The 27,146-nt window shown below is 60.1% G+C and overlaps 5 protein-coding genes across 6 annotated transcripts in view; 1 reads left to right on the top strand and 4 right to left on the bottom strand.

Annotated features, from left to right (window-relative positions):
- Positions 1–86, bottom strand: part of TPCN1 (two pore segment channel 1) — a 49,807-nt gene extending 49,721 nt beyond the window's left edge. The window contains exon 1 of one of the 2 annotated variants that reach the window (XM_075041803.1): positions 31–86. The gene's annotated coding sequence lies outside the window, so the exon portion shown is untranslated. The remainder of the gene's footprint in view (positions 1–30) is intronic. The other variant, XM_075041805.1, reaches the window with a different exon arrangement.
- Positions 87–4,565: 4,479 nt separating this feature from the next.
- RITA1 (RBPJ interacting and tubulin associated 1) lies at positions 4,566–7,087 on the bottom strand. Its single transcript, XM_075041821.1, has 3 exons — positions 6,750–7,087; positions 5,527–6,458; positions 4,566–5,022 (listed from the first exon to the last, which is right to left on the bottom strand). Exons 1-2 carry the CDS (start codon positions 7,085–7,087, stop codon positions 5,915–5,917), a joined length of 882 nt encoding a protein of 293 aa, XP_074897922.1. The 3' UTR covers positions 4,566–5,022; positions 5,527–5,914.
- DDX54 (DEAD-box helicase 54) lies at positions 7,062–13,970 on the top strand. The gene is made up of 20 exons (XM_075041808.1): positions 7,062–7,127; positions 8,235–8,367; positions 8,469–8,539; positions 8,641–8,826; positions 8,925–8,974; positions 9,084–9,125; positions 9,404–9,499; positions 9,655–9,776; positions 9,991–10,052; positions 10,215–10,346; positions 10,683–10,893; positions 11,362–11,496; positions 11,840–12,061; positions 12,151–12,224; positions 12,336–12,542; positions 12,715–12,860; positions 12,949–13,062; positions 13,153–13,257; positions 13,460–13,563; positions 13,663–13,970. Exons 1-20 carry the CDS (start codon positions 7,086–7,088, stop codon positions 13,884–13,886), a joined length of 2,478 nt encoding a protein of 825 aa, XP_074897909.1. The 5' UTR covers positions 7,062–7,085; the 3' UTR covers positions 13,887–13,970.
- A 106-nt stretch (positions 13,971–14,076) lies between these two features.
- On the bottom strand, positions 14,077–16,782 carry CFAP73 (cilia and flagella associated protein 73). Its single transcript, XM_075041826.1, is given in 9 exon segments — positions 14,077–14,505; positions 14,608–14,766; positions 15,050–15,271; positions 15,400–15,600; positions 15,669–15,773; positions 15,946–16,095; positions 16,098–16,163; positions 16,490–16,569; positions 16,572–16,782. Coding segments are annotated over 9 exon segments (1,329 nt in total). The 3' UTR covers positions 14,077–14,370.
- Positions 16,783–17,442: 660 nt separating this feature from the next.
- Positions 17,443–27,061, bottom strand: VSIG10 (V-set and immunoglobulin domain containing 10). The gene is given in 9 exon segments (XM_075041814.1): positions 17,443–18,247; positions 18,410–18,570; positions 19,479–19,491; positions 19,949–20,059; positions 20,595–20,888; positions 21,736–22,017; positions 25,744–26,028; positions 26,792–26,915; positions 26,918–27,061. Coding segments are annotated over 9 exon segments (1,485 nt in total). The 3' UTR covers positions 17,443–18,176.
- Between the last annotated feature and the right edge of the window lie 85 nt (positions 27,062–27,146).

Below are 27,146 nucleotides of genomic sequence, written 5' to 3'. Positions count from 1 at the left end.
CCCCCCGGACACGGCCCGGCCCCGCCGAACCGGCGCCCGCGGCCGCTGCGACACCGACACCTCTCCTCAGCGCCCGCCGCCCCGCCCCGGCCCCGCCCCGCCGCCTCTCATTGGCCGCGGCGGCTCAGGCCTCTCGCCGGAGAGGCCGAGCCTCCCTCCCTTCCCCGCCAATCCACGCTCCGTCACCGCCCCCCCTCCCCGCCCACCGCCCGGCCCTCGGCTCCTGCGAGAGGATCCGGATTATTCCCGCCTCCTCCTCCTCCTCCTCCCTGCCGCACTCGGTCTCGTCATTGGGTAGCGGCGCTGCCTCTCCGGCCAGGCGGGGATGCTGATTGGCCCGAGGGGGTGGAGGGCTAAGAACATCGCGCCTCAACCACGGGAAGGAAGAGGCGGGCTTTCGAAGGAGGGGAGCGGGCTGCCATTGGCTGTGTTGAGGCCCCGCCCCCGGGGTCAGAGGGGAGCGGAGCGGTCACCTAGCAACCGCGGGACGCGGGCGGAAGGCGGGATCTCCGGGCCCGCCGAGGCCGACCCCGAGGGGAGGCCCCGGCCCGGGAATCCCCCGGTCCCCGCCTCCAGGAGGCGATGTTTCTGTTCCCAGGCCCCGGTCCGGGGGCGTCGGTGCCCGCAGGGAAGAGATGGGCCCTGAGGAGGGGCAGCCCAGCCCAGCCCCAAGAGGCAGCGGGTACAGCAGGTGCCGGGAAGGGCCAGGGGCCCCGTCAGTGAAACACGACGTTCCCAGAACCCCAGGATTACATCCATCTCTGACGAGGTGAGGATTCTCAAGCTGGAAGCGAGCAGCCTGGTGTGTAATGAGTACATCTGTTCCACTGGTCCAGGCTGAGCATTTCTCACAGGCAGCCCACTGAGCAGAGTCCCCAGGACAGTCCGCCAGCCCAATCCAGCCTGATAAAGCCACCGGACTCTGTCCAGTGGCTCTGATGGGTTGATTTTGCCACCGGCAGGACTCCTGTCAGTGTTACAAATGGGTAGGCAAGGCCTCTGTCCAGCTGGAGCATCCCCCTTGCTACCAGATCAGATGTGTCCAGTCTTAAATTACCAATGCCTTTGCAAATGAGCCTTTCTTCTGTCCACCTGATGCCCCAACACACCCTCCCCTTCTCAGTGGTTCGTCTTTGTGTCATCCTCCAGGGCTGGATTTACAAGAAGGGCAATGAGATGAGAGATCTCAACAACAGCTTCCAACAGCTGACCAGAAGACCTCAAGATCCACAGACCAAGCAGGAAGCGGTGAAACAGCAGAAACAGGAGCTGCAGGTTTCCCTGAACGAGCGTACGGAGCTACAGCAGGACACGCGGCACCTAAGGACACAACTCAATACACTTGTATTGGAGCACTGAGAATCAGCACTGGCTCTCAGAAAGGTACTGCAAGAGGAGATTAAACATGTCATAGTGCTGTTGGGTCAGGCTGCTGCCTGCTTCAGGTCATTACCTGGCTCCTGCCAGCTCCTGGCAGGATGCATATGCTGGCTTTTGGAGTATACCTGCTCCATCACAATGCTCCACTGATTTCAGTGGAAAGCAGCCCTGTAGCAACACAACTGCAACCACCAAGCAAGTAGCTTACAGGACCGCCTTTCCTCCTCATCCACTGACTCAGCTCTGAAACCTCCTCTGCAAAGGGCCACGCCAGTCTGGAGAGGCTGCACGCTAGCCAGAACTCAGAGCAGCGAGGCTACCACAGATCGGGCGAGGCATGTGTTGAGAACCAAGGGAGCTGGTGTGGGCTAAGCAGAGCAATCGTAATACTGCCCACACGTAAAACCATCTTTTATAGTCGTCTGTAGCACCTAGGGCTGGGCGCAGCTAATTTTGGAAGCGAAGCAGTTCCCAGATTGGCTGGTACTTTGCTGAGAGACACAAGACAAGGAGTCCGGGTTGAGTCAAAGGTGGAAAGTGTGATTAATCAGAGTGCTGAGCAGACAGAAAAATGAGAAATAAGAGCAGCAGCAGGCAGGAGTCCCAGCTGTGATTCAGGCCTCTGTATCAACAACTCTCACCCAAGCTGAGCATTAGTGATACTGGACAGGGTGAATCTGGAGCTAGGAAACAACGGAACATTTTCCCTGCCTCATTTTATTCAGACTTGGTGTTTGCTCCACACAAGCACCAGCCTCCTGGCAGGGAGCACACCACAGTGACGGAGCATCTTTTGCTCTCGTGCTGGACTGCACAGCTCTGGTAGAACAAGAAGACAGGGCAGTAGTAAAGCATCAAATGTGAGTGAGAACTGCAGTATGAAATCCAAGCAACCCATTTATATCCTAAACAACACTGTCCTTGTGGTGTAAATAGTGAGGAAGTGCCAGTTCTGACCTCCTGATGGCCTGAAAGCCCTCGGTGACAACCTGGGCCAGTGTGGGACAGGAAAGCGTGTGGCTGATGCGATGGGTTCTAGTTTCCCCCGTTGATTCCTTGGAACCTGAACACAGCAGCGGGGGTAAACCGGCCACCCCTGGCCATACAAGCCACTGTTAACTTCTTTTTCAGATAAAAATCTCTCTTCATTTTAAGAGGCTTCATCTTTCAAGTACTCCAGCACTCCAATACTGCACCTTGTGTCCTGCTTTCAGGTTCAGCCGTTCTCTGCTGCTTTCGGGGCAGTTACCCCAGTTTGCTGATGACTCACCTCACTGGATCTGACTCGCCCACCTGCTGCTAGGGAACAGGGCTCTCGCTTTTGTGTCAATCCTTAACCCTCTTGTCTCCATCTAGTGTCCAAATCACACTTCGGTTTCTCTCCTAGGCCACTGAGAGACCTGCAGGCTTAACAGCTTGCATGTCACTGTGCCCGACATCCAATTAAGCTGAACAGGCTCAGATTCACGTCAGCACCCCCAACGCCTCCTCCGAGAAGGCCCTAATTGCTTTCACGTCCCTGCAGCTTTTACCCAGGTGGAGAAGAGCTGCCAGACTACTGCAATGCAAAGTGTAGGGAGAGACCCAAAAGCTCGGTGCTAATCATAAGGATCCTCACCTTCTCAGGTTTTTAATAACATCAGGTTATTCTCGCTTCCTATCTGCCAGGGCAGCTGGAGCAGTGAGCCCCAGAACTGCTGGCTCCCCTAATTCTCCTCCTCCTCTGCATGGCTCACTAGTTCAATGGGCAAGGAATAAGTCATTGCTGAGTGCCACCAAGACTACCTGTCCTCGGCCTTCTGCAGGCAGATATGTCCTGGCTTTTCCCACATTCCCAACAGCTCACAGCACATTAGCTGGGTTACAGCACCGCTGATATAACCTGCTTCTCAGCAAAGCTCTCGGCTCAGGCTCAGCCCCATCCAAATCACACAGATGTGGCCTTTTCTTCAGAGTGGTGGCAAAGCAGGCTCTGACCCATGTGTGCAGTACTTGCTCAGAGTCCCCATCAGTGGACAGAGGCCGTCTGCAACATCAGGGCTGGTGGGGGAAGCTCAAAGGAGCATGAAAGTATTTGGACTTGGCACCTCTTGAAAAGTCCCATCAGGCACATTTTCTTTTATGGTCCCTTTGGGAAGGCTCAGTTCAGCAGCCAGGGGCAATTCTACCCGGATTTCGGATAGGTAAAATGATCCCTCCGTAGGGATGTGCAGGGAAAACCTGCTGAAGGCCCTCAGGCTTGCAGTAACTGGTGTCTGCTGTCTTGCCAGGCTGAGCGAGAGGTGCTGTCTGCACCAAGGACAAGGCTTGGCCCTGAAAGAGAAACACACTGTGCTTACCTACTATTCCTGGACTGAGGAGGAGCACTAAATGTGGCAGGAGAAGAATGAGCAGGACGTGAGGGGGACAGCTACGACCTGTGCTGCCACCCACATCCAAAAAAGCTACTTGTTCCAGACACTCCTCACGTCGAAGATGAAAAAAAAGGGAGAGGGCAAGAAGGCCAAGAAATAAGCACAAAATCCATGCTCTGTCCTCCAGTCTTTCCTCCCAGCAAGGCTACTTGCTCCCCTGGGGCTCAGCTCTCCCAGATTACAAGCATTAATTCAGATAGCACTTGCACTAAGGCCTGAGCCTGCCACGGCTGGCTGTCACAGACAGATGACATCAGAGCAGTGGCATGACGATACATCTCACTATTTTAGGTTGAGCTCTGTTGCCTTTCAAAAGCAAGAATAACCTTTCTTGCCAACAGGACTGGACCAGGAGAGCAGGCTCCTGGCTGGCCTTCCTAGCTTCAGTGCCCTTCATGTGCTGGAGTGGGTCAAGGCCCAATCCTGCTGCTGCTCAGGGTGGCAATAAAATAATTTCTGGGGGCAGAATGATGTCCTTAACCTGGCTCAGTTTGTCCTTGGGTGAATTTGAGACAATGTTTCCCTTTGTGTGGGACAGTTACCAAACTCCCAGCAACTCCCCTGCATTTCCTGACCTCAGCGGCTCCTCACTGCAGCCTCCCTTCCCAGGGGAGCAGTGACACGGGCTGCAAACCCCAAGTCACCCAGCCCATGTCCTTTATACGCCTCCCTACCTATATTCCTACAGACCGAGTTGCTCTTTCCCACCTCAGGAATGGAAATCGAGGAGCTGTTTTGCTCAGACAGTTTTTGGAGACGCTAGCTGTGCCCAGATCGTACAGCGGCGTCCTGCGGACCAAACATGAGGCCCCAGCAGATTCGCCTTGGATCATTTATTTGGTAACGAGCATGGCGTTGCTGTGACAGCACCTCACAACACTCCGTATAAACCATGGGATTATGTGTCCACTCAGCACACCCTCGTCACCAGAAGCTGCTGAAATCCCTGCGGCAAATCCTTCTCTGTCACAAACCCCATCCAGCTTGGGGGCACCCCCCCACCAGCGGGACGCAGGGCGATGCCTTTCCTCACCTCTGTGCTCATCCTCCCTTCTTCCTGGCCAAAGGAGATCATTAAAGCATTGATGAAACGGAGCAAGGCCAGCAGAGAACCACCAAGACGGTCAGGGCTGGAGCACACGTCCTGTGCGCGGAGGCTGAGGAAATGGGGCTCGTTCAGCCTGGAGAAGGGACGGTTTTGGGGGGCCTCAGAGCAGCTTCCCAGTGCCTGCGAAGAGGAGGTAACCGTGAGGATTGAGCCAAGCTTTGCGCACAGGCGCAGAGCAGAATGAAAGGACACAAACTGAAACAAGAAATGCTCTGACTGGATATAAAGGGAAACTTTTCACCCCAAGGACAGTCAAGCAGTGGGAGGGGGTGCCAGAGAGGTTGTGCAGCCTCTGTCCTTGAGGGTTTCCACCACCCAACTGGATAAAGCCCTAGACAGCCTTGCCTGAGCCCATAGCTCACCTGGCTCAAGCAGGAGGTTGGGCTAGAGATCTCCTGCAGTCCCATCGAGCACGAGTGATCCTGTGCTAGTACATGACAGGCAGTACGAAGCAGGACTCCTCTCCCCAGAAGCGATCAGTGGAGGTCCCCACTGGGGCTTTCAGACCTTAACTGCCCTGGCCAGCCTCACCTGGGACCCCCCACCCCAGTGGCACCGTCCGCTCCCTGGTCTGGGAGCTCCATCCGACCTGCCCATCCCCGCCAAGCTATGCTCTAGGTGTACCTGTGCCCGGTCCTTCTCCTGGATGGGCCCTGGACCTACGCCATAAGGCAGCCCTGTCTCCTGCTGTTCCGACTTCCCGGCTGGACTTCCTGGACAGAAGGAACCTGACTCGTTATCACACCTCATCTGATGATCACTGGACAGTCAAGGGAAGCTGCTGTTACCACCAAGGCTGTCCCACTCTGGTGCTGCAGGATTGTGCCCTGCTCAGGGAGGTCACTGCCCCGTCAACGCTGCAGTCACCCTTGGCTCCTGGCTTGTCCTCCAGCGCGGAGCAGCCCCATCCTTTGTTTCCAGCCACAGAAAGACCCAGGGTCCTCACAGACTCGGTCACCGGGTGGTCTCGGGTAGGCTAAGGCTGTATTTATGTCCAGAGGGACATTTGGTTTCACTTCCAGGGAGGCCTGGGTTTGCAGCCACCCGCTGCCGTGGAGTTCCTGGCCAAAGGAGGTCCAGACATGCTTTTCGACCGACCCCTCATCAGAGGGCCTCGGGGGGTCGCAGGGGCTGTCGCAGGGCTCTGTTTTTTACACCTTTCTGTCTTGAGGTTGTCTGAAGCCAGGCGGAGCCCGTCTGAGGGGGCGTTCAGCCGGCTGAGAGACTGAGAACGTCCTCTGCAGGGAGCACCCTGGCCTTCGGAGCAAGAACCGCTCTCGGGATGCTTCCAGACGCAGGACTTGCCCTCACGGCCCGCCTCGAAGCCTTCTGTTGCCGGAGACGCCGAGGTTGGCGGGTGGACGGCTCTCAAGGGCATCTCCCTGGAGCGGGGGCAAAGGCTGGGCTGGTTTCGGGGGGCAGGCGGTGGGCTCCAGAGCAGTGGATGGAGCTTGGCCACGTCTTCCTTCCTCATCCAAGGAGCTGCCCAGGCCGGACCCTCGGGCTTGGTACCAAAGAGGGTCTCGTCGCAGAAGGACGGAGTGTGACTCCTCAACCTTCGCGGGGCGGCAAGGAGAGAAAGCCGCGTGTTTATTAAAGCGGGCAAGGGCAGCACGGAGCCCCGGCCGTGGCGTGGGAAGCTCACGGGAGGACAGGGAGGTTGAGATTCGCCCCAGACCCTCCCGAAGGCCGCCCGGGCTGGGGGAACCGAGGGGAGCTACCGGCCCGCCCTCCCCGGGCTGCTGCTCGCAGGGACCGGCACCCTAAGGAGCCCCGGGGCCACCGACGCTTAGCGAGCCCCGAAAAACCGGGACAGCGAGCCGAGGAGGGCTGGCGGGACCGCTCACCTGCACTTACTCCTCGGACGGGGACCGGCAGCGGGAGCCGCCGCCACCGCCGCCGCCCAGGGAGGCGCGAAGCCGGGCGGCACCGGGCGGGCCCCCGCGGGGCTGCCGAAGAGCGACTCGTCCACGAAGGACGCCCGCGCCCGGCGGACACCCCGGCCCCGGCCCGTCCGCGGCAGCTGGGGAACGGGAGCGGGAGCGGAGCCGCCTCCCGAGACCGGCCCCGCCGCCCGCATGGCCGCACACTGCCCGGGGGCGGGGGCGGTGACTGGCTCCGCCCCTTCCGGCTCCGCCCCACCACCACGTGCTTCCGCCGCCGCCGCCGCCGCCGGTACCGACATGGCGCCGTCGCGCGCCCGCCGCCAGCCCCGGGGAGCGCCGGTAGGGGAGGGGGGGGCGGGGGAGGGAGGGAGGGAGGGGGGCGGGAACGGGGCGGGGCTCCAGGGCGGCGTCACGGCTGCAGCCGGGGCCGGGGGCGTCGGTCCGCGCGTGTCCGGTCCCCGTGTGCCCCGTCCCCATGTGCTGGTGCTCCCGGTGCCCGTATCCCCCGTACCGGTATCCCCAGTCCCCGTGTGCCGGCGTCTCCCCAGTACTGGTGTCACCAGTCCCTGTGTGCTGCTGTCCTCAAAACCAGCGTCCCCCAGTCCCCGTGTGCCATAATCCCCAGTGCCGGTGTCCCCAGTACCGGTGTCCCCAGTACCGGTGTCCCCAGTGCCAGCGTCCCCAGTGCCGGCATCCCCAGTACTGGTGTCCCCCGTACCGGTGTCCCCAGTGCCAGCGTCCCCAGTACTGGTGTCCCCAGTACCATTGTCCCTAGTGGCGGTCTCCCCAGTTCTGGTGTCCCCACCGCCAGCGTCCCCAGTACTGGTGTCCCCAGTGCTGATGTCCCCAGTGCCAGCGTTCCTAGTACTGGTGTCCCCAGAGCCAGCATCCTTAGTTCTGGTGTCCCCAGTGCCAGTGTCCCCAGTGCTGGTGTCTCCAGTACTGGTGTCCCCAGTTCTGGTGTCCCCAGTGCCAGCATCCCCAGTGCCAGCGTCCCCAGTCCTGGCGTCCCCAGTGCTGGCGTCCCCAGTCCTGGCATCCCCAGTCCTGGTGTCCCCAGTCCTGGTGTCCCCAGTGCCAGCGTCCCCAGTACTGGTGTCCCCAGTTCTGGTGTCCCCAGCACCAGCGTCCCCAGTACCGGCGTCCCCAGTACCAGTGTCCCCAGTTCTGGTGTCCCCAGTGCCGGCGTCCCCAGTACTGGTGTCCCCAGTTCTGGTGTCCCCAGCACCAGCGTCCCCAGTACCGGCGTCCCCAGTACCGGCGTCCCCAGTACTGGTGTCCCCAGTTCTGGTGTCCCCAGCGCCGGCGTCCCCAGCACCGGCGTCCCCAGTACTGGCGTCCCCAGTACGGGCGTCCCTGCCCGCCAGGCTGGCAGCGCAGCGCCGCACTGCCCCGGCGCCTCCGGGATGCCAGTGTCCGCAGCCGCGTCCCCTCCGCCGTCCCCAGGTCCCCGTGCCCCCGCTGCCCGCCTTCCCCACCGCCGAGGAGGACGATGGCGCCGACGCCGAGCCGGACACGCGGGCCATGGTGCGGGCCCAGAACCAGAAGAAGAAGAAATCCGGGGGCTTCCAGTCCATGGGTGCGTGTCCGGGGGGGACACACGGGGGACGACACGGCCGTCCCCGGGATGGGGACCGTCCCCTCCTGCCCGCGTCCCCTCACCCGTCCCCGTCCCCACAGGCCTCAGCTACCCCGTCTTCAAGGGCGTCATGAAGAAGGGCTACAAGGTGCCCACCCCCATCCAGAGGAAGGTGAGCGCGGGGAGGGGAGGGGGGGACGGCGGCGGCGGGACCCCCGTCCCGGGTCGGTGGCGGTGGGACGGTGACGTTGACGGTGACGCGATGTCTCGCAGAGCATCCCCGCCATCCTGCGCGGCCGGGACGTGGTGGCGATGGCGCGGACGGGCAGCGGGAAGACGGCCTGCTTCCTCATCCCCATGTTCGAGAGGCTGAAGGCCCCCAGCCAGGCCGGGGCGCGCGCCCTCATCCTCTCGCCCACCCGCGAGCTGGCCCTGCAGACCCTCAAGTTCACCAAGGAGGTACGGGGGACGACGACGGGGGGGCGACTGGGGACGACGGGGGCGAGTGGGTTTGGTTTTAACGCCCCCCCTCGACGTGTTTCTTTCTCGCCCCGCAGTTGGGCAAGTTCACAGGCCTGAAGACCGCCCTGATCCTGGGAGGAGACAAGTAAGTCGTCCCCACGTCCCCGCCGGTCCCCGTTTCTCCAAAGCCTCCCCAAAACCTGGCGAGGGGCTGAGGTGCCCCGTGCCACCCCAGCCTCTCTCCTGTCTCGCAGGATGGAGGACCAGTTCGCCGCCCTGCACGAGAACCCCGACATGTGAGTGGGGGTGCGGGGAGGGGACCTGGGGGAGGGGGGAGATGGCCCCCGAGAGCCACCCGCCATCCGGGGACAGCGCTGGCGTTTACAGCCACTGCGCCCGATGGACGTGTCCTGGTGTTCCTTTGGAGCATCTTCCCGTGCTCCCTGTGGGGGACAAGGGGGTCTCTTGGGTCTTCTTTGGGTCAGATTTGGGACCTGCACCTGGGATAATGTGGGGGTGCCGTGTCCCCCCCACCACCACCAGCCTGGTCCCATCAGCAGCTCTGTTCCCGCAGAATCATCGCCACCCCCGGGCGTCTGGTGCACGTGGCGGTGGAGATGAAACTGAAGCTGCACACCGTGGAGTACGTGGTGTTCGACGAGGCCGACAGGTCAGCGGGGTGCAGGGGGGTGGTCCCCAGGGCTGGCAGCGTCCCCGTGTGTGGGATGAGCAACAGTGGGGAGCGAGGTGCCCCGAGGGGGTGGCAGGGCTGGGCCCAGAGGGACCGAACGGGCGCTGCCATGTCCCGTGTCCCTTCTCCCGCAGGCTTTTCGAGATGGGCTTCGCCGAGCAGCTCCAGGAGATCATCGCCCGGCTCCCGGACTGCCACCAGACCGTCCTCTTCTCCGCCACGCTGCCCAAGCTGCTCGTCGAGTTTGCCCGGGCCGGTGAGGAGCGTGGGGCAGACAGCGGTTGGGGGGGGGGGCTGGACCTGGGGGGAACCTGGGGACGGGGACACGGCACGGTCCCGCAGCGGGGCTGAGCCCAGGACTGGTAAAACCAGGCTGGGCCGAGCAGGTGTCCCCAAGCCGAGAGGTGGGACTGGTCCCAGTGGCTCATCCCACGTGTGACCCACGTCCCGCGTGTCACCACGTCCCACAGGTCTCACCGAGCCGATGCTGATCCGTCTGGATGTGGAGTCCAAGCTCAGCGAGCAGCTCAAGGTGAGAGGGGCTGGTGGCGGGGCGGGCTTGAGATGGGCTTTGTGCCCCCCACCCCCTGCAAGCCACCCTGCGGTGGCTCCAGGCTTGTGAGGAGGGGACAGGAGGGGCGGTGGCATCTGGTGTGGAGACGCAGAGGGGCTGAGCTCTGCCCTCCTTTTGCAGCTGGCTTTCTTCCACGTGCGCGGGGATGACAAACCGGCCGTGCTGCTCCACCTGCTCCGGAACGTGGTGAAGCCCCAGGACCAGACGGTCGTCTTCGTGGCCACCAAGCACCACACGGAGTATCTCAAGGAGGCAAGTGGCATTTGGGGTTGCCTGGCATGTCCCCCTGTTAAAGGGCAGGCTGCCGGGGGGGGTGCTTCAGACCCCTCTCCAGACCTACGTGGGGTCTGCATCTGTGATCGCATCCCTGCTGGAATCTCTGCCTCTGTTTCGCTGGGTCGAAGGAGAAATCCCAGCATACGTCATTGTGGAGGTGCTGCATCCACCTACCCCTTGGAGAGAGGGGGGAGCACAGTGGGATTTGGGGGTCCGGGCAGGCATCCAGGAGTCTCAGGGAACTGGGCAGCCCTGTCTCTCGGCTGAAGGTGCATGCCCAGGTGGGATCTGATCTCTCTTCCCCCTCCCCAGCTGCTGACGGCCCAGGGCATCCGTTGCACACACATCTACAGCTCGCTGGACCAGACCGCCCGCAAGATCAACATCGCCAAGTTCGCCCAGGGCAAGTGCCCAGTCCTGCTGGTCACCGACGTGGCCGCCCGTGGCCTTGACATCCCCATGCTGGACAACGTCATCAACTTCAGCTTCCCCGCCAAGGCCAAGCTGTTCCTGCATCGTGTCGGTGGGTGCCGGTGCCCTGCGCAGGGATCCTGGCAACCTGGGGGTCCCTCAGGGTGACAGGGAGGGTGTGAGTGGGCTGTCCCTTGTCCCCTGGTTTTCCTATCTCTGTGTCCTGCTGGGCTGGCGCTGCTGCCCTTGACTTGGTAGTGATATTTTTGGGGCAGGAGGTTGGCGTGTTGTGACATCAGGAGACAGGCTGGGGACAAAACAGTGTCAGGAACGTCCCTGATCTCCCAGCTGAACTGTAGGGGCTCCTGCAGGCAGGGTTGGTGTCTTACCTTTAGGATGACACCGTGGTGGGCTCCCCTTTTCCCTCTTCCCCAGCATCCCACAGCCCCTTGCCAGCCATGGCCACCGGGTAAATATCACGTGCGTGGGCTCCCAGGGGCACCAGTGGGTCCCTGGCCGGGTGGGGGCAGGCTGGGTTGGCACTGGGTCTGGTTTCCCACTCTCCTCCTCTCCTTGCCAGGTCGCGTGGCCCGAGCTGGCCGGAGCGGCACTGCCTACTCGCTGGTGGCTCCCGATGAGATGCCCTACGTCTTTGACCTCCACCTCTTCCTGGGGCGCCCGCTCGTCCTTGCCGGTGCCCAGGAGATGCCCGCTGGTGAGCCAGACCCGGTTGCAGGCATCGGGGTGGCTGCATGTCCAGGCTGGGACACTGGCCGTGTGGCTGCTGTGGTTTTATCCTTGGCCAGCGCTGGATTTCGTGGTCTTGTGGTCAGCATTCATGCAGAGGGGCGATACGCTCTCATTGCTGGGGTGCAGCTGGGTAAAATGGGGCGCTGGGGGCTCCGACACACCCCGCGTGTCGGCGACGCTGATATAACACCGCCGAGCTCCTTGTGGCTGTTAGCTCTGCTCCATTAAATCCTGGATTGCTGCCGCGCCTGCTGCAATAATCCCAGGGTGGGTGCCAGCGAGGTGACGCGGTGTCCCCCGGGCTGCAGATGCCGGCGGGGTCCTGGGCCGTGTCCCCCAGAGCCTGGTGGACGACGAGGAGTGCCTGCTGCTGACGGACCACGAGGGCTCGCTGGAGCTGCGGAGCCTGCGCCGCGTCGCCGACAACGCCCACAAGCAGTACCTGCGGTCCCGGCCCGGCCCCTCGCCTGAGTCTATCAAGAGGGCGAAGGACCTGGACGTGTCCCAGCTGGGCATCCACCCGCTCTTCAGTGAGTGGCTCGGGGACGCCGAGGGAGGGGACCCCGTCCCCCTCGCCAAGGAGCTGATCTGTGCCCCTCTCTGTGCCCACGTTCCCCAGGTGCTCACTTCGAAGACACTGAGCTGGAGAGGCTGAAGTTCGTGGACAGCATTAAAACCTACAAGTCCAAGGCGGTGAGTTGAGACCCGGCCTCGGGCACGAGGCGCCTGCGTTGGGGTGGGAGGGAAGCTCCGTGGGGCCAGCCACGCAGCTCACTGGGACTTGCACTCCCGCTCTGGGAGCAGACCATCTTTGAGATCAACGCCACGTCGCGGACACCGGCCAGCACCGTGATGCGGTCGAAGCGGCGTCACGACCACGCTCTCATCGAGAAGTACCAGCGCGGGCAGCAGGAGAAGCGGGCAGCGGCTCTCAAAGGGCAGGGGTTGTGCCCGGCCCCCCCCGGGCCCGAGGAGGGAGAAGGAGAAGAAGGAGAGGAGGAAAACCTCCAGGTAACACGGCAGGGATGAGGAGTTTGCCGTGGCCACCGGAGCTGCTGCAAGGTGGCCTCAGCTGGGTGCTGGCAGCACCAGGGCCCTGGGGCTATGCCAGGGCTCAGGGGGACAGTGTAGGGACTGGTGGGGGGGGCACGGCTCCTCCAACCCATCCACTATCCCCTTCCAGGACGTGTTCTCTACTGTGGTGGGCCAGAAGCGAAAACGGGGCCGAGGGGGAGAAGACGGTTCCAGGAAAAAGCCGCAGCAGCCGGCGCAGCGGGATGAAGACTTCTACATCCCGTACCGGCCCAAGGACTTTGAGAGCGAGAGGGGGTGAGTCCAGGAGGGCTCCCGCTGCAGTCCTGCCATGGCCTGCTTGGGGGGGGGGGAGCGGAACGTTCTCATCGCCCACCCTTTGCAGGCTGAGCGTGGGCGGCGAGGGCAGCCCCTTCGAGCAGCAGGCAGCTGGAGCCATCCTGGATCTCATGGGGGACGAAAACCACAACCTCAACAAGAGCAAGCAACTGCTGAAGTGGTGAGGGGGGTCTGGCCATGGGCGGGAGGGGGTGGGAAGTGGGGCTGGGGGTCCCACCCCCCGGTCCCACTGCTCTCCGCTCTCTCACAGGGACCGCAAGAAGAAGCGGTTCGTGGGGCAGACGGGCCAGGAGGACAAGAAGAAGGTGCGGACGGAGAGCGGGCGCTACATCAGCAGCTCCTACAAGAACAACCTGTATCCTGCCTGCGGGCACCGGTGGGGAGCGGGGCTGGTCCCGCTGGCAGCTGTGCAGCATTGTGCCCTGATCCCGGGGATCCAGCCCGTGCCAGGGCAGGGGCCTGGGGAGGGAGCCTGGCCAGACACTACGGTGGGTCGAGCGGTGGGGAGTCGGGCGATGGGGAGTCACGGCACGTTCCCTTAACCCACCCTGGCCCAGCTATGAAAAGTGGAAGCAGAAGTACAAGGTAGACGAGCGGGACGAGGACGGGGAAGATGGAGGAGGCAGGGAGCAGTTCAGAGGGAAGCACAGGCGCGGGCACGGTGAGTACCTGGAGCAAGCGGCGGAGCCCCCCCATCATCCCCCCGCCACCTCGCTCTGGCCTCTGAGCTCAGCTTGGCTGTGTTCCCCCCCCTCCACAGGACCTGCGCAGCCCCCCGCCCGGGGCAGGGTACGCTCGGAGCTGAAGAACAAGCAGCAGATCCTGAAGCAGCGCAAGAAGGCCGCCAAGCAGCGCTTCCTGCAGAGCGGGGGGCTGAAGCGCCTGAAGGCCAGGAACCGGCAGCGGGTGCAGGAGCTGCGGCAGATGGCCTTCGGGCGACGGGTGGGGGCCGCCAAGAAGGGCAAGCTGCGGAAAAGGGTGTAAGAGAGGGGGCCGTGCCCCAGCAGCTTCCCCCGTGCCTGGGCTGGGTGCCGGGGAAGGAGACATTAAATACGTGGCTGGTTTTGCATCCTGACTCCTCTTTGTCCTTGCCAAGAGGATCGTGCTTGGGATAATTCCCCCCACCTTGGGCCACCCCCGGGCGCAGTCCAAAAACAGCCAGGAGCTGCGGGTCCGCAGCTGGGTTGTATTTTGGCAGGAGACGCCTGCGATGATACCCAACAGCCTGAACGTGAGCAGCAGCCGATTCCTGCTGCCTGGGGTGCCCCTTGCAGGCTCTGCCCCAACGCGGTGCCATCCCGGTGTGCCCGTGCCGCTGCCACGCGCGTCGCCTCTCATTATGGGGGTTTCCAGACTTATTGGGGAGCGACCTCCATCCCCAGGGAGGTGCCGGGGGTCCTGTGTCTCCACGCTGGCCCTGGCAGCCCTGGGAGCTGGGGGGGGATTGTCCCCAGGGGCTATTCCTGGCTCAGAGCACCCTGGCACCCCCATGGCGCAGAGGGCTTATGCTGGTGGTAATGGGCAAGCGTGGGGGACACGTCCCCGGCTGCCTGGGGCGCAGCTCAGCAGAGATGGCAGCCAGGTCCTGCATGCAGAGCAGCACCTGCGGAGACAGGGACCTCGGTGCCGCGGCCATCCGGGGACGTGAACGAATGTCCCCGTGTCCCTCCCAGCCCCTCTGCCCAGGGGAAAGGGCTGCGCTGACCGTGTCCAGCTGGGCCTCGGTGTCCTCCAGGGCCACGTCCGCGGGGACCTCGAGCTGTGCGGTGGCCAGCTGGAAGAGGTTCAGCACTGCCAGCTTGATCTGCCCCAGCAGCAGGGTCTTCTGGGTGGCTGTGCTCTGGACATGGGCCCACTGGGACTCCTGGGGGACAGAGCGACAGAGAGCCCTGGGCCCCCCCACCCCAGCCGCTGCCCCACGTCCCCTGCACGCCCCCCAGCTGGGAGAGGGGGACCTAGGAGTCCTGGCTGTGTATCCCCCCATGCAGAGTTCCTGATGATGCTTTTTCCGGGCACATGGGGACCCCCAGCCCAGCTTCCCCCCACCACCACCGTGTTGGGCATCTCCCCTCTGCAGCACTCTTGGGGTCCACACTGCTGCCCCTCTCCCTGAAGGGGGACCCCCACGTGTGTGTGTCCCCCCTTACCCCTTGAAGCACATCACGGCGGGTGGCCTCCAGGCGTGCACGGAGCCGGGTCAGCTCGTCCTTGGTCCACAGGAGCTCACTGCCGGCTTCCTCGCGGTACCGCCGGAGCTGTGCCCAGCCCTGGGCCAGCTGCTCCTGCCCGGCTTCTGCCTGTTGCGCCAGGGCTGCCCGTGCCCCCGCCAGCGCCCCGAAATGGGCCAGCATGGCCGGGATGTCCTGGAACTGGGCAGCAGGAGGGGGTTGAGAAGCTGCTGCCCTGGATGGGGCTGTCCACCCCCCCCAAAAGAAAAAAAAAAAGGGGACTTGGGGACATGGAGGTGGCACCGCAGGATGGGGACCCCCGCGCTCACCTGCCCCATCCCGGCCAGCACGCTCCGCAGGTAGTCACCGAAGCCGCGGAGGCTCCGCAGGCGCCGGGCCAGGCGTTCCCTGCGCCGCAGCAGCCCCTCAAGCTCCCGGCGCAGGCGGGCGACCTCGGCACCCTGCCCCGCCGCCCGCGCCCGCTCCTCGTCTGCCCGCCGCAGCGCCCGCTCCCGCCTCGCCGCTGAAGCCTGCGGCGTGGGGACGGAGTCAGAGGGGCCCCGACGGCCGGTCCCGTCCCGGGTCCCCGCCTTGGCACCTTGATGAAGGCGTCGAATTTGAGGACGACGTCCCGGAGCTCCTCTTCCCTCCGGCTCAGCTGCTGCCGGCGCTGCGCCAGGCACTCCATCCTCTGCCGAAATTCCTGCGGGACCGCGGGGTGCCGGGAGCGTTGTCCCATGTCGGCGGACCCGAGTTGGGGACGGGTGCCGGTCCTTGAACGGCTGGGGACGTGCCCACCAGCTCCTCGTCTCCCGTGGCACGCTGCAAGCCCCCGGGGAGGGGGCACATGGAGGGGCTGGGGGGTCCCCCCTTACCTCCCGCTGGCTCCGCAGCGCCCGCTCCACCTCCGCCACCTCCCGCCGTTTCAGCAGCAAGCGCGTGGAAGGCAGCAGCGTGGCACCATCCCGCGTCGGCACCGTCCTGCCGCAGGTTGCGTGGAGCTCATCGTGGCTGGGGTCGGGCGGGGGGGAGAGCCCGGGCGGGGGCACCCATCACTGTGGCATGGCCGGGGACCCCCAGGGACCACCGCTGCCTGCTGGGGCTCAGCACGGGGGGGCTTGGCCCGCTCTCCCTTCACCCACCCTTCCTCTTCAGCCTCCCTCCGCTCAGAGACCCCCCAGCGCCACTGTAGCACCCCAGGGAAGGAGAAGTCACGGCACAACCTCAGCACCCACCCAGTGACACCCCCCGTGGGGACCCACCGACGGGAACATAAAACCGACAGACCACCGGGGACGGAGGACGCGCTGGCCCCGTTGCCGAGCCTTTTCTCGCCTCCGGCCAGCAGCACCCGCCGTGGGAGCCAGGCAGGCAGCTGTCGGTCCCGCGGGGAGGACGACGGGGGGGAATCTCACTTACAGCAGCCGGAGCTTGTCCCGGAAAACCGTCCGCAAATACTCCTCCAGGTCGAAGGCCATCTTGCCGGTGCCTCCTGCTTGCCGAGAGGCCGGCACGTCGGGCGGCCGAGATGGCGGCAGCACAACACTGTTGCCAGGGGCAGCCGGAGGCTCCCGCAGCTCCCTGGGATTTTCCCGGCATGGCTCCGAGCATCGCCCGCGATGGCGGGGTGCTGGGCACGGGGACTGCGCTGAGGCTCCTCGGGGGCCAGCTCGCAGGTCAGTCCCACTCGCAGCCCTCTAATCACACTCCATCCTCCCGCCCGCGCTCCGGTCCCCCCCAAGCCCTCAGACTCCGCTCCAGCCCCTCAGAAACCTCTGTTCAGGCTCCACATCCCTTCAGAGACCACGGCACACAACTGGACCCCAACCCCTGCCCCCCCCCAAGTGCTCGGGTCCCCCCCGCCCTGTACTCCCTCAGCTCTCCTCCATCTCACACTGTTCTCACCCACGTCCCAGGGAGGGCTCAGACCCCACGGCTTCACCCACGGTGCAGAAGCTGCTCCTCCCTGCGTGCCCCAGGAGTGCCTCCTTTCCCCTCCACGTGCCCTCAGGCCCCCTTCGCTCCCCCCACTCCTCATTACCCTCCACGCACTCAGATCCCTTGTGCACTCACTTCTCCATCACCCTTTATGCACTTGTTCACTCCCCACTTCACACAGTTTATTCCTGTTCCCCTCCAGCACACTCAGAGCCCTCCACCCCCCTCCAACCCCTGTTCCACCCTGATCCCATCCTGCTGTTTGGCCATTCCCATCCACACGTGCCGATCCCCTCCCTCACCCTCCGATCCCCCCCTGCTCTCCTCTGAACACACAGCTCCTCTCTGTGTGCCTTTTCAATCCCTCCCTTTACCCTCACAGGGCGCTCAGACTTGACCTGTCCCTCCATCCCCTCCTGCACGCTCTGGCCCCTCCGTTACCCACCCTACGGTTCCCCTGCACGGCTGCTGTGATCCCCTCCCTGCGGATCCTGCTCCCCTCGTCCCCTCCCTGTGTAAATTCCCTCCATGCTTTCCATCACGGCCAGGGATCCCCCTCAAAACCACACCGCAAGGTACAGGTTAACTCCCAACTTAGATATGGAGCAACACTTCAGAAGGACTTGGGGAAAAAATATTTATAACAAAAAAAAACCAACCAACCAAACCAAAACAATTAAGCCTCCCTAGAGTCAGCATCACTCACCCATATCCTGCCCATGTACCAGTTGTTTCTTCTGTTATACTGGGACCAAAACGGCCCCACAGCGACTTTCTCCATCACACTCCCTGCAACCCCAGCACTGCTCATGGCGACTGAGCCAGAATCCCGTACCAGTACTGGAGTCCATCACAGGCATCAAGAGGAGTGGGCTACTGGGACCCACTTCCCGAGCTCTGCCTGTGCTGGGTGCCCCCTTGTTAAAAAGGACACCTGAGACAGAGAGGAACATGAAGAGAGGGGGAAAAGAAATGGAGAAACGAGGCTGGGGAGGGACGGAATGAAAGCTGGGGAAGGGGTCAGTGGAGAGGGAAGTAGGGACGCTCCGACCGAACCAGCCTGCTGCAGGACACTAACAGCCTGCTCTCAGCCACACGGCAATGAGGATGTGCTTGACGCTGGGCATCCAGCTGGAGTTCTGGCCGTTTCCACAAGAAGGGATGGAAACTATGAGCCTCGTGTCTCTTCTTCCCTTGTTTCCTGCGGAGAGCCCCCGCCGTGCTGTTCGCCATCATCACCTACATGGGGCACAGAGCAGCAGCATCTCAGCAAGAGCCAACAAGCCAGACAACAGGAATTCCTCCTTCCCCGGCAGCTTCTCCTGGAAGACCCACAGCTTAGCATGAGAGCAGGCAGCTCCAGCCCCAAAACTGGTCTGTCAGGCAGGCACCAGGGCTCACCTTCCGTAAGGCAGTTGAGGTAAGCAGTCTGGACGCTGTTCCCATTGACCAGCGCCATCGCCTCATGCTTGGTGGAACTGCTCATGGTCTCTTCTTCCCCCTTCCCCTCCTCGTCATCTTCTGAGTCCACCAGCACTAAGATATCACCCGAGTCCTGATTCCTGTGAACAGCAGAGCAAGCAGAGGTGGGCTGAAAGGCTGAGGATGGCCCGTCCTGACCCCTCCCTCCAGCCTGTGCCTCCCCTGGCTTTGACAACCCTCTACGACAAAATGGCCAATTCTGATGGATTCTCCCAATCCTGCACTATGTTCAAAGAACAGCTGGTTTCAGACCCTGCTGGCAGCAACGCCACCACTGGCATTCTGCACTACTTCCCATTCGTCTTCCAAAGTCCTCAACCACTAATATTCTAATGTACTAAACTGCACGAGCCCCTCCCAAGTGGAGTTATTCTCCCCTCCTGTACACATGGGGATACGAAGGCATTCAGAAAAGAGCCTTCCCACGCCGCAGCACCACAGCTGTGGGAACAGAACCAAGAGGGGCAAGGGAAGGGAGCGGGGCCAGGAGGGGTGCGAGCAGGAAGCAGAGAAGAAACCCGGTGCACCTGAACCCCAAGAAGCCACTTGTTCACGTGCAGTTATCAGACATCCTCCCGAGAGAGGAAGGACATGGGCAAACACCCACACAGAGCGGCAGAAGATCACCGTTTCCATTTACTCTAAGTCTTCAGGCTCACCTGCACCAAGGAGCAGCTCTCCCACACAGCCTCCTCCCACGCTAACGGGCACCTTGCCAGCACCACCCCTGCGCATCCCAAAGCGACACCACTCCTGCTCTGATGCCAAGCGCTCTCCTCTCCCCCCATCCTCCTGCTCCCACGCCGAGTCTCACCCAGCCCCACCATTCCCTTCCCGTGGGAAGCACAGCTCCCACGTAGGAACAGCTTTGCTCTGGGGATGTCTCCTGCCTCAGAGGTGGATTCCCTACCCTACAGGGAGATCACCTCTGTCAGGAGGCGGACTAGCAAGGCCACGCAGGACTGGGCTGAGGAAAATCAACACTCACCTGAATGCAGCACCTGAACGGGAGAGAAGGGAAGGAAAAAGACAGCGTTAGAAACCAGCCCCAAAGCAGTCCCTTGGGCAGCGCGCTGTTGGTTTTACTGTACCACCCCAGCCAATCCTGCCTGCGGTAGGACGGTCTCTGGCAGCCACACATAGAGGCATGGATGCGAAGCGGACCTGCACACGTATACAAGGGGAACACCAGAGAGGTCACAAGGAAAAGGGAGAAGGCCCAGCACAGCACAGCTCCCTGGAGAAGACGAGGGGAATGTGCCTGAAGCACTCAGTTGGGGAAGGGCCTTGCGTTTCCAACCCATCTGCCTCCAGAGTTTTGACCAGGAGCAGGATGAGGCCCAAGGGCTGGGGTGATTGTCACAGCACACCAGAAGGGTCTAGCTGGTTAGGGATAAAACCAGGCCACCTCAGGAAGGAGTAACCTCCTCCCTGTCTTGTGCAGAGAAGAGCTCCTACCTCTCAGGCACAAGAGGGGATTGTAGTACAAGACGATCCCAGTGACGGTGAGAATAGCCAGCAGGGACAGGACCACCACTGCACCCACGACCCCGACGATGTTCACCGGCTCTGTGGAGAGGAGACACAGGAGACCAGCTTGTCAACGAGACATGGATGGATGAGGAAATCTCAGTGCCTGGTGCTGTCTCAGCTCCCATCTCCCATCACTGCAACAGTCCCACCAGCACAAGGGGCGAGAGTTTCAGCATTCATACTTCATTGATATAGAAAGCACCACACTAAGGCCCCTGTTTTTGTGCCCATGTGCATTTAAGTGAAAGGAAATCAACCCCTGCCCATTGCACCTTGAGCAGCTTGGCCCTCAGAGGTGCACCTCTGCACTCACAACCCCCAGGAGGGACCAAGGATGCTCCTCTCTCAGGCCCATTACACTGAGGAGAGGGGAATCAGGCCTTTTCACCCTGGGATGGAGGGAGCCAGTCCTGCATCTACACTTGCCGCAAGAGTATGGAAAGTGTCAACAGGTTAAGAGGGCTCTTAGTGGCGAATGGAGCCCCTTGGGGGCTTGCCAATTACCCCAAACGGCTGTGTCCCTAACTCCTCCTCAATCCCTGCTGCAGCAACCCCAGGCAGCCCCACTCACGCTTCACTGTCAGGCAGACGAACAACTCCCTCAGTCCCACGGGGTTCTGTGCCTTGCAGACGTAACAACCCCCGTCAGTGCCCTGGGAGCAGTTCCGGATGGTGAGCCGGGACACGTTGCCCTCCTGGGCAATGAGGTACCTCCCTCCGGGTCGGATCTCCACCTCTGGCTGGGTGATGCCCCGCAGCCAGCTGAGCCTCGCTGCCGGGGTGCTCTCAGTCACACGGCATGTCAGGGTCACGTTGTCACCCACAAAGCAGGTCTTTGGGGGCTCCGACTCCAGTGAAGGGATTTCTGAACAGCCCAAGGGGAAAAAAAAAGAAAAAGAAAAGAGTCAAGGAGGGAATGGAGGAGTTTAACATAACAAGCAATCAGCCATCTGACTGATTAATAATCATTAACAGAAGGAAGTCAGACAGGAGTCTGGGACTTGAGCGCTATGGGTTCGGCATTCAGCTCACTCACAAGACTTCAGCAGCCTTCCAAGGAGCAATCTGAGCAACTTTCACGTTGCTCAGTCCCTTTTTTGACACCTGTCTTTATATCCCCAGGGAGGAACAGTCAGAGGGTAGCCAGTGGGAAGATGGCAGAGAGGAGAAAGGTAGCCCAGGAATTTTCCCTGGGAGCAGCAGAGCTCACAACCCTTGGAGGATAAATACAGCTCAGGTTTTCAAAAGCCACTTCAGTCAGACCCCTTAGTTGCTTGAAGGGGGCCTGGGGGCATGCACAACCCTTCTGCTATAAACCCAGCCCGGCCAAATTTAATCTCAAGATGAGCAAGACACTAAAACCGCCTCTCACTTTCACACAGGCACGAGTGCTTGCACAGGTGAAAAGCTTGATGCAGAGAGATTCGTCAGCCCCTGAAGATGTACCCAAACCACAACTAACTCACCTGCGACTGTGCCATGATGGATCTCAGCTGCAGGACTTCTGTGCCTTGTGCAGTCACCTTTGCACAAGCCAAGCCCTGCCACGCTGCCTCATTAGCATTGCCCCCTGCGGCAAGTGCTCCCCCCGCAAGCCTGGCTTGCCTGATCACTGCCTTAGTGCTTTGGAGGGCAGAGAATGATGGGGGTGCCTGTCTGCCCCACCATTAGCAGGCTCATTAATAGTTAATAAGGTAGGCAAGTCAACTCACTTATCTCCACAGTGCATGCAGGCTGCTCCTGCTTGACGACATGGCTCCCGACACACTTGAACACTTTGTGGTGGGAGAGGTGAGAGCTGTTCAGCGTTTCCACGTGGGTGTCCGAGGAGCTCGTGGAGCTGATGACCCAGCTTGAGTTCTCCAGATCGTGCCCCTCTTCTCTCCAGTGCAGGGTGGGGTGGGGGTACCCCCCAGGCCAGCTGCAAAACAGCTGCAGCATCAGCCCCGACGAGGAAGTCTCAGCCCAGCACTTTGGGGTTGAATGCGGTGGATCTATCAGCAAGAACAGCACATAGTTAGAAACATTTCCAAGTCACAGCTCTTGGCACCTCAGGGCTGGAACCCCCAGAAGTGCTTGCTTTTGCCATCATTCCCCCTGAAAGTCTTCCTGCTTCCCCTGCCTGTCTTGCTCCCTGACCTGTGTCCCACAGCCTCAGGGGAGCACAACTCTGAATGACAGTCAACACGGACCAAAAGCCGTAACAGCAACCACAGCCAAGCCTTGAGGGACTAATGCACAGGGAGGAAAAAAATTATTGCCCCAGCTTTCTCCAACAGAGAGAAGATAAGCACCTAAAAACACAGCAGGAGAACAAAATCTCCGTGCTGCCCTTGGCAATTCATCACAGCACAGGTCCTCATGCCTCAGATAGAAGGGGGTGACACTGATTCACACTACTTAAGAACAAGGCTCTGCCTCTCCCTGTCGCTGATACAAGTGCTCGGATTTCCCAAGGGAACATGGAAAGCATGAGGGCTCTTGCCAAGGGACAAGTAACCAGCTTCTCAGAGCCACCAGCTCAAAGCTGGAGCACTTCCCCAGCAAGCCCAGCACATTGTTGGAGGAGAAGGCTGTTCCCAGCATACAAGATTCTCTCTCCACAGGGAATCCTGGTGACTCCAGCTCGCAGCGTCAGGGCCACAGACACGTGCCACTGAAGCCAAACCAATCCTGCTCCGCGGGGCCAGACAGTATCACTCAACCACGCACCACGGTCTGTGTCTGCACCACACCTCAGCAGGGGGGACAAACTCCAGCAAAGAACATAGGTAGGGTAAGTCACCACTGGCCTCCTGCCAGGGCTGATCACTTGGTAACCGCCACAACTATGTTTGTTACTTAAATACAGAAACAACTACATGATAGCAGGAATGGGTCAGAAGTCAATAGAAACCCAAGAGCAATCCCTTTGGGCAGAGCGGGTCTCACGTTTCATGCAGTATGATGCAGTATGAGTTCCTGCCTCTCTCCCATCAGCTGGCTTCACACACACACCCGTGCACAGATAGACACACGTGTTCGTTTAACAGCCATAGGGATTCTGGACTCCGATCCAGGCAGAATTTACACACTGTACCCTTGTGGCTGGCTTGCCTAATGCAAAACTGAACAAGACCCCACCAAGAGATCAGATGCTGCAAAAGCAAGCCCCTCACAAGAGGTGTCAGAGGGATAGCCTGATGTTTATTTTGCAGAGCATTTATTCAAGTGATTCTCAAATGACATGAGTTAAAAAAAAAAAAAATCACAGCAAAACCCCAGGTGAGTGACAAGAACATACCTTCTTGGGGCTTGGCTTTCCAGGAATTATACACACGCATCTCGTATGATCTTTGAAACCATCCAGCTCTGGCAAGCAAGTTCTCCATAACACTTCCTCTGTCCCAGCTCTGGGAAGGTCTCACAACCAATCCCAAAACCTGGCTGTGGTTAATAAAAGCAACCTGTCAGCCTGAATCACCAGAAACTGCCCCATGTCAAGAGGCAGACGCAGCCCTTCCAGGACATCCAGCCAGAGAGCTGCACTTTTTGTGCTGGTTCCAGGAACCTGCCTCCTGAAGCCATCAGCTTTACATCCTGAACTCCTGGGCTCTCCCAGTACAACTCTACTCTTCTGTCCAAATGCTAACAGAGATCTCTTTCCAAAATGTTAACACAACAAAACCCTAAAAACCCCCAACCAAAAAAAAGACTCACAAAACACCAGCAAAAAGGACCTCATGCCTGCAGGAGAGCCAACGGCAGCTTGTATCAAATTGCAGAGAAACATACCAAGAAATCACTTGGAGGTGTGCAATTGCACACTTCTTCATACCATGTGCTTCCTATCCAAACCAAACACAGAACAGCAGCTCAGGGCTGGGCTGCACCTTTGTCATGTTGCTAGAATGTTTACTCTACTGCTTGTGGTTTTTTTTAAAATGCAGTTTTAAGCAAAGAGAACTTTTTGGTACAAGCCACAAGGTGGGTTGAAGACTGTCAATTGGTAACTCCCACATGAAGCCCACAGATCCTGGGTGGCTCTTTTACAGCGGTGCCAAGTCTGTGTCTGAGAGGTTCACTCCAGCCTGGGCTAAGCTGGTCCAGTAACAGTGAAGTGTGAAAAATCAGGGCCTGCGCTTCTAGTCTGAGGTTGAGAAGCTTCAGCTTCTGGCCTTTGCTGATGCTTCTTCTGCTGATCTAAAGCACCACCAGAAGTACCTCTCTCACCTATTTTAAGGGCATGGCACTGTCCCATATCAGCTTTGTAACCTTTGGAAATTAATTGACACATTATTTCCGTGCTAATAAATGAAGTTCAGAGTGCAGCACCAACACTTGGCATGCCATAGATATCTTTTGCTCACGAGTGTTTCACACCAATGCTCCAGATTTAGGGCTCCCCCCTCCTAAGCCCTGTGCCTACATATATATTCTCTGAAGGAGCCTGGGGTTCGATTCCTTCACTCCAGCCCTCCTTGACGCTCCAAACCCCATCTACAGGTTCCTTGCCCCAGGAAGGGAATTTTTACTTGTGTGACCTTACAGAGATTTAATCTGCACAAAACAGGTACAACAGCACGAACCCTTCACCAAACACCTAGGAGGAAGGAACACCCTGAATGCAAACAGAAAACAGGTCTCATGCACGGTACGTGTTGACAGAAAGACCAGCAAGAAAGGAAGGGGCCAATAGACCAGAGTGTTACTGAAATAGTCAAACTGGCAGCAGCCTTTCCCTCTTCGCAATCCTATAAACATGGGTTTGGCTGGCATAAAGGACAGCAGGTCACAGCCTAGGTGTGAGGGGCCAGAGCCTACAACACATCTGATTTGACTTGGTGAAGGGGCCAAGAGTGGTACCAGCCATAGGACCTGCAGTCCCTGATAATCTGGAGGCGGCTGCTCCCACAAAACAGATGAGGCATCTGGGCAAGATAATGGTTCCCCGGCAGAAGCAGGAAGGACCTGTGGCAGTGGTGTGCAAAGCAAGCGACTTGAGTGCTCTCCAGCCCGATGTTCCACCTGTGCTGTGAAGATTTCTAAGAGAATGAATGAATGAAATAGGGATGGAAATGGGAAAGAGCACCAAAAGACACAACAGGACAAAAAGGTTGAAAGAATGGCCTGTGCTGGTAATGACAGGCATGCTCCCAGGACAGTGCTCCTAGCAGTAAATTTGAGGAATGTGGTGTTTCCATCAAAACTGGAAGGCTGCACAGTAAGCCTTGGCACAGACAACTCGTCAGCTGAGGACCCTCCATCCTCTCACCAAAACGATGGCAACAAGGAATGGCACAGCACATCTATTTCAAACACGTATTTCAACCAAGGGGAAAAAAGAGAGTGGGCAGCAGCCCCCACCCTAAGATTTATGAAGGCTCAAGTCAGCCAGATTCTGAGGCAAAGGGCCACCCTGGAAGAGCTACAGGATACGAAAGATCTGACCAAAAACTAGTTTATCATCACCAGTGAAGAAGGAATTGAAGAGACATAGTGAGGACTTGACAGCTGGCATTTCATCCTCTGCATCGCAAACAACTGATCCTTGACAGACCATTTAGACACGTCTTGGTGCTCGTGAGTGAATGTGTAATTAAGTAGTATCAGCCTGCTCACAGATTTTGCATGATAAGACTACCTTGCCGTTTTTTACATTACTTTTCCACCAGTGCCAGATGAATCTGGGGACCTGTGAGACTGAGGGGAGGAAATTCACAGATGCGGGACAGACTTACTGGCTACCAGGAGCCGGACCCTGTGCTCATGGTCTGTCTTGTTCAGCACTTCTTTGCAAGTGTAGTTGCCTTCATCCTGCACACGCAGCTCCGTGATGCGCAGAGAGCTGTTGTCAACCAAGGAGAAACGGACGTCCGGGGGAAAGGTGACCCTTGAGGAGAAGAGCGGGGGGAAAGAGTGCGGATCCCCTTGAAACCAGACCACCTCGGTTGCTTCTTTGGAGACATTTCGGCATAAAAGGAGGATGCTTCCTCCAACCTTCCCAAAGACCACTTCCTCTGTTCCTGCAAAACAGAATGGACAGTATTAGGGATGTAGGGAACCGGCAAAGCCCTCTTCTGTCAGCAAAGACCCGGACATCTGATATATCTCAACCCTCTGGGGTCCTTGTTAGCGGGCTACTGTCAAGGGATCTCCGAGATGCATTTGGCGACTAAAAACGTTTGAGTGCAGACGCACGATCAGGAAGAGGAACGCAGCTTAAAAGGCTCAAGAAGAAAGCAAGGACAGGCTATTTCTGCCCGAGAGAGGAGGGCAACAAAGAAGTGACCTGAAGGAGCCAGAGAAGAGCGGTGTTAGAGCCCTAACGACGTGGGGTCACAGCAAAGCCCACGCTCCGCCAACGTTTTGCTGGACCACTTGCCCCAGTAGCCTCATCCCTGCACCGCTCAGGAGGGTGCATGGTACTGAAAAAAGAGACAAAAACCGCCTGGGTATTGGCAGCTGTCGAGGAAGATGACATGACTGTCGATATCCCCCTTTTGCCTTTTTCCTATTTTCCCCTTCCTGCCAAGTGGCACCTGGACCCTACAGCCAGCTCGAGGGTCTGCAGGAGTCCCCGCTTCTACCAGCCCCCTCAGCGTCTGCCCTGCTTGTTTTCAATGGGGAATCGTGTTACTTTCAACACAAAAAAAATTACTTTTTTAAAAAAATAAGTCGGTGTTAGGGCCCACTGGGGAGCTCCCCTCAGGAGCGCGGCGGACTGAGGTACGGCTCTAAAAGTCGCCCACACACGGTGGCCGCTCCCCTCCCCTCAGCCCCTGCTACCTGCGGCGTCCCGGCGCTGCACCAGCCTCCAGACGCAGAGGGCGAGGAAGAACCGGGCTGGCGGCGTCCCGCCGGGGAACCGCATCGCCGTGTGCTGCCGCCAGAGCCTCCCGCCTCGGGGAGGCGGCGCTGCCTCGCCTCCGCCCCGGCGAACGGGCAGGGGAGGGCCGGCGGGCCCGTCCTGCCCCGCTGCCCGCTCGCTGGGGCCCGTGAAGGGGGTCGGGTATCCATCCCCGCCGCCTCACACCCGCCATCTTGAGCGCCCGCCATCTTGGGCGCCCCCCCCGACCCCGCCCGCCATCTTGGGGGCACCCCCCCCCCCCCGCCATCTTGGGCAGCCCCCTCAGAGCGGCCC

Source organism: Buteo buteo, chromosome 11 (assembly GCF_964188355.1).
Source record: "Buteo buteo chromosome 11, bButBut1.hap1.1, whole genome shotgun sequence".
NCBI lineage: Eukaryota > Metazoa > Chordata > Aves > Accipitriformes > Accipitridae > Buteo > Buteo buteo.
Note: the sequence above shows the minus strand (reverse complement) of the source record. Positions and strands in the feature narration are given on the sequence as shown.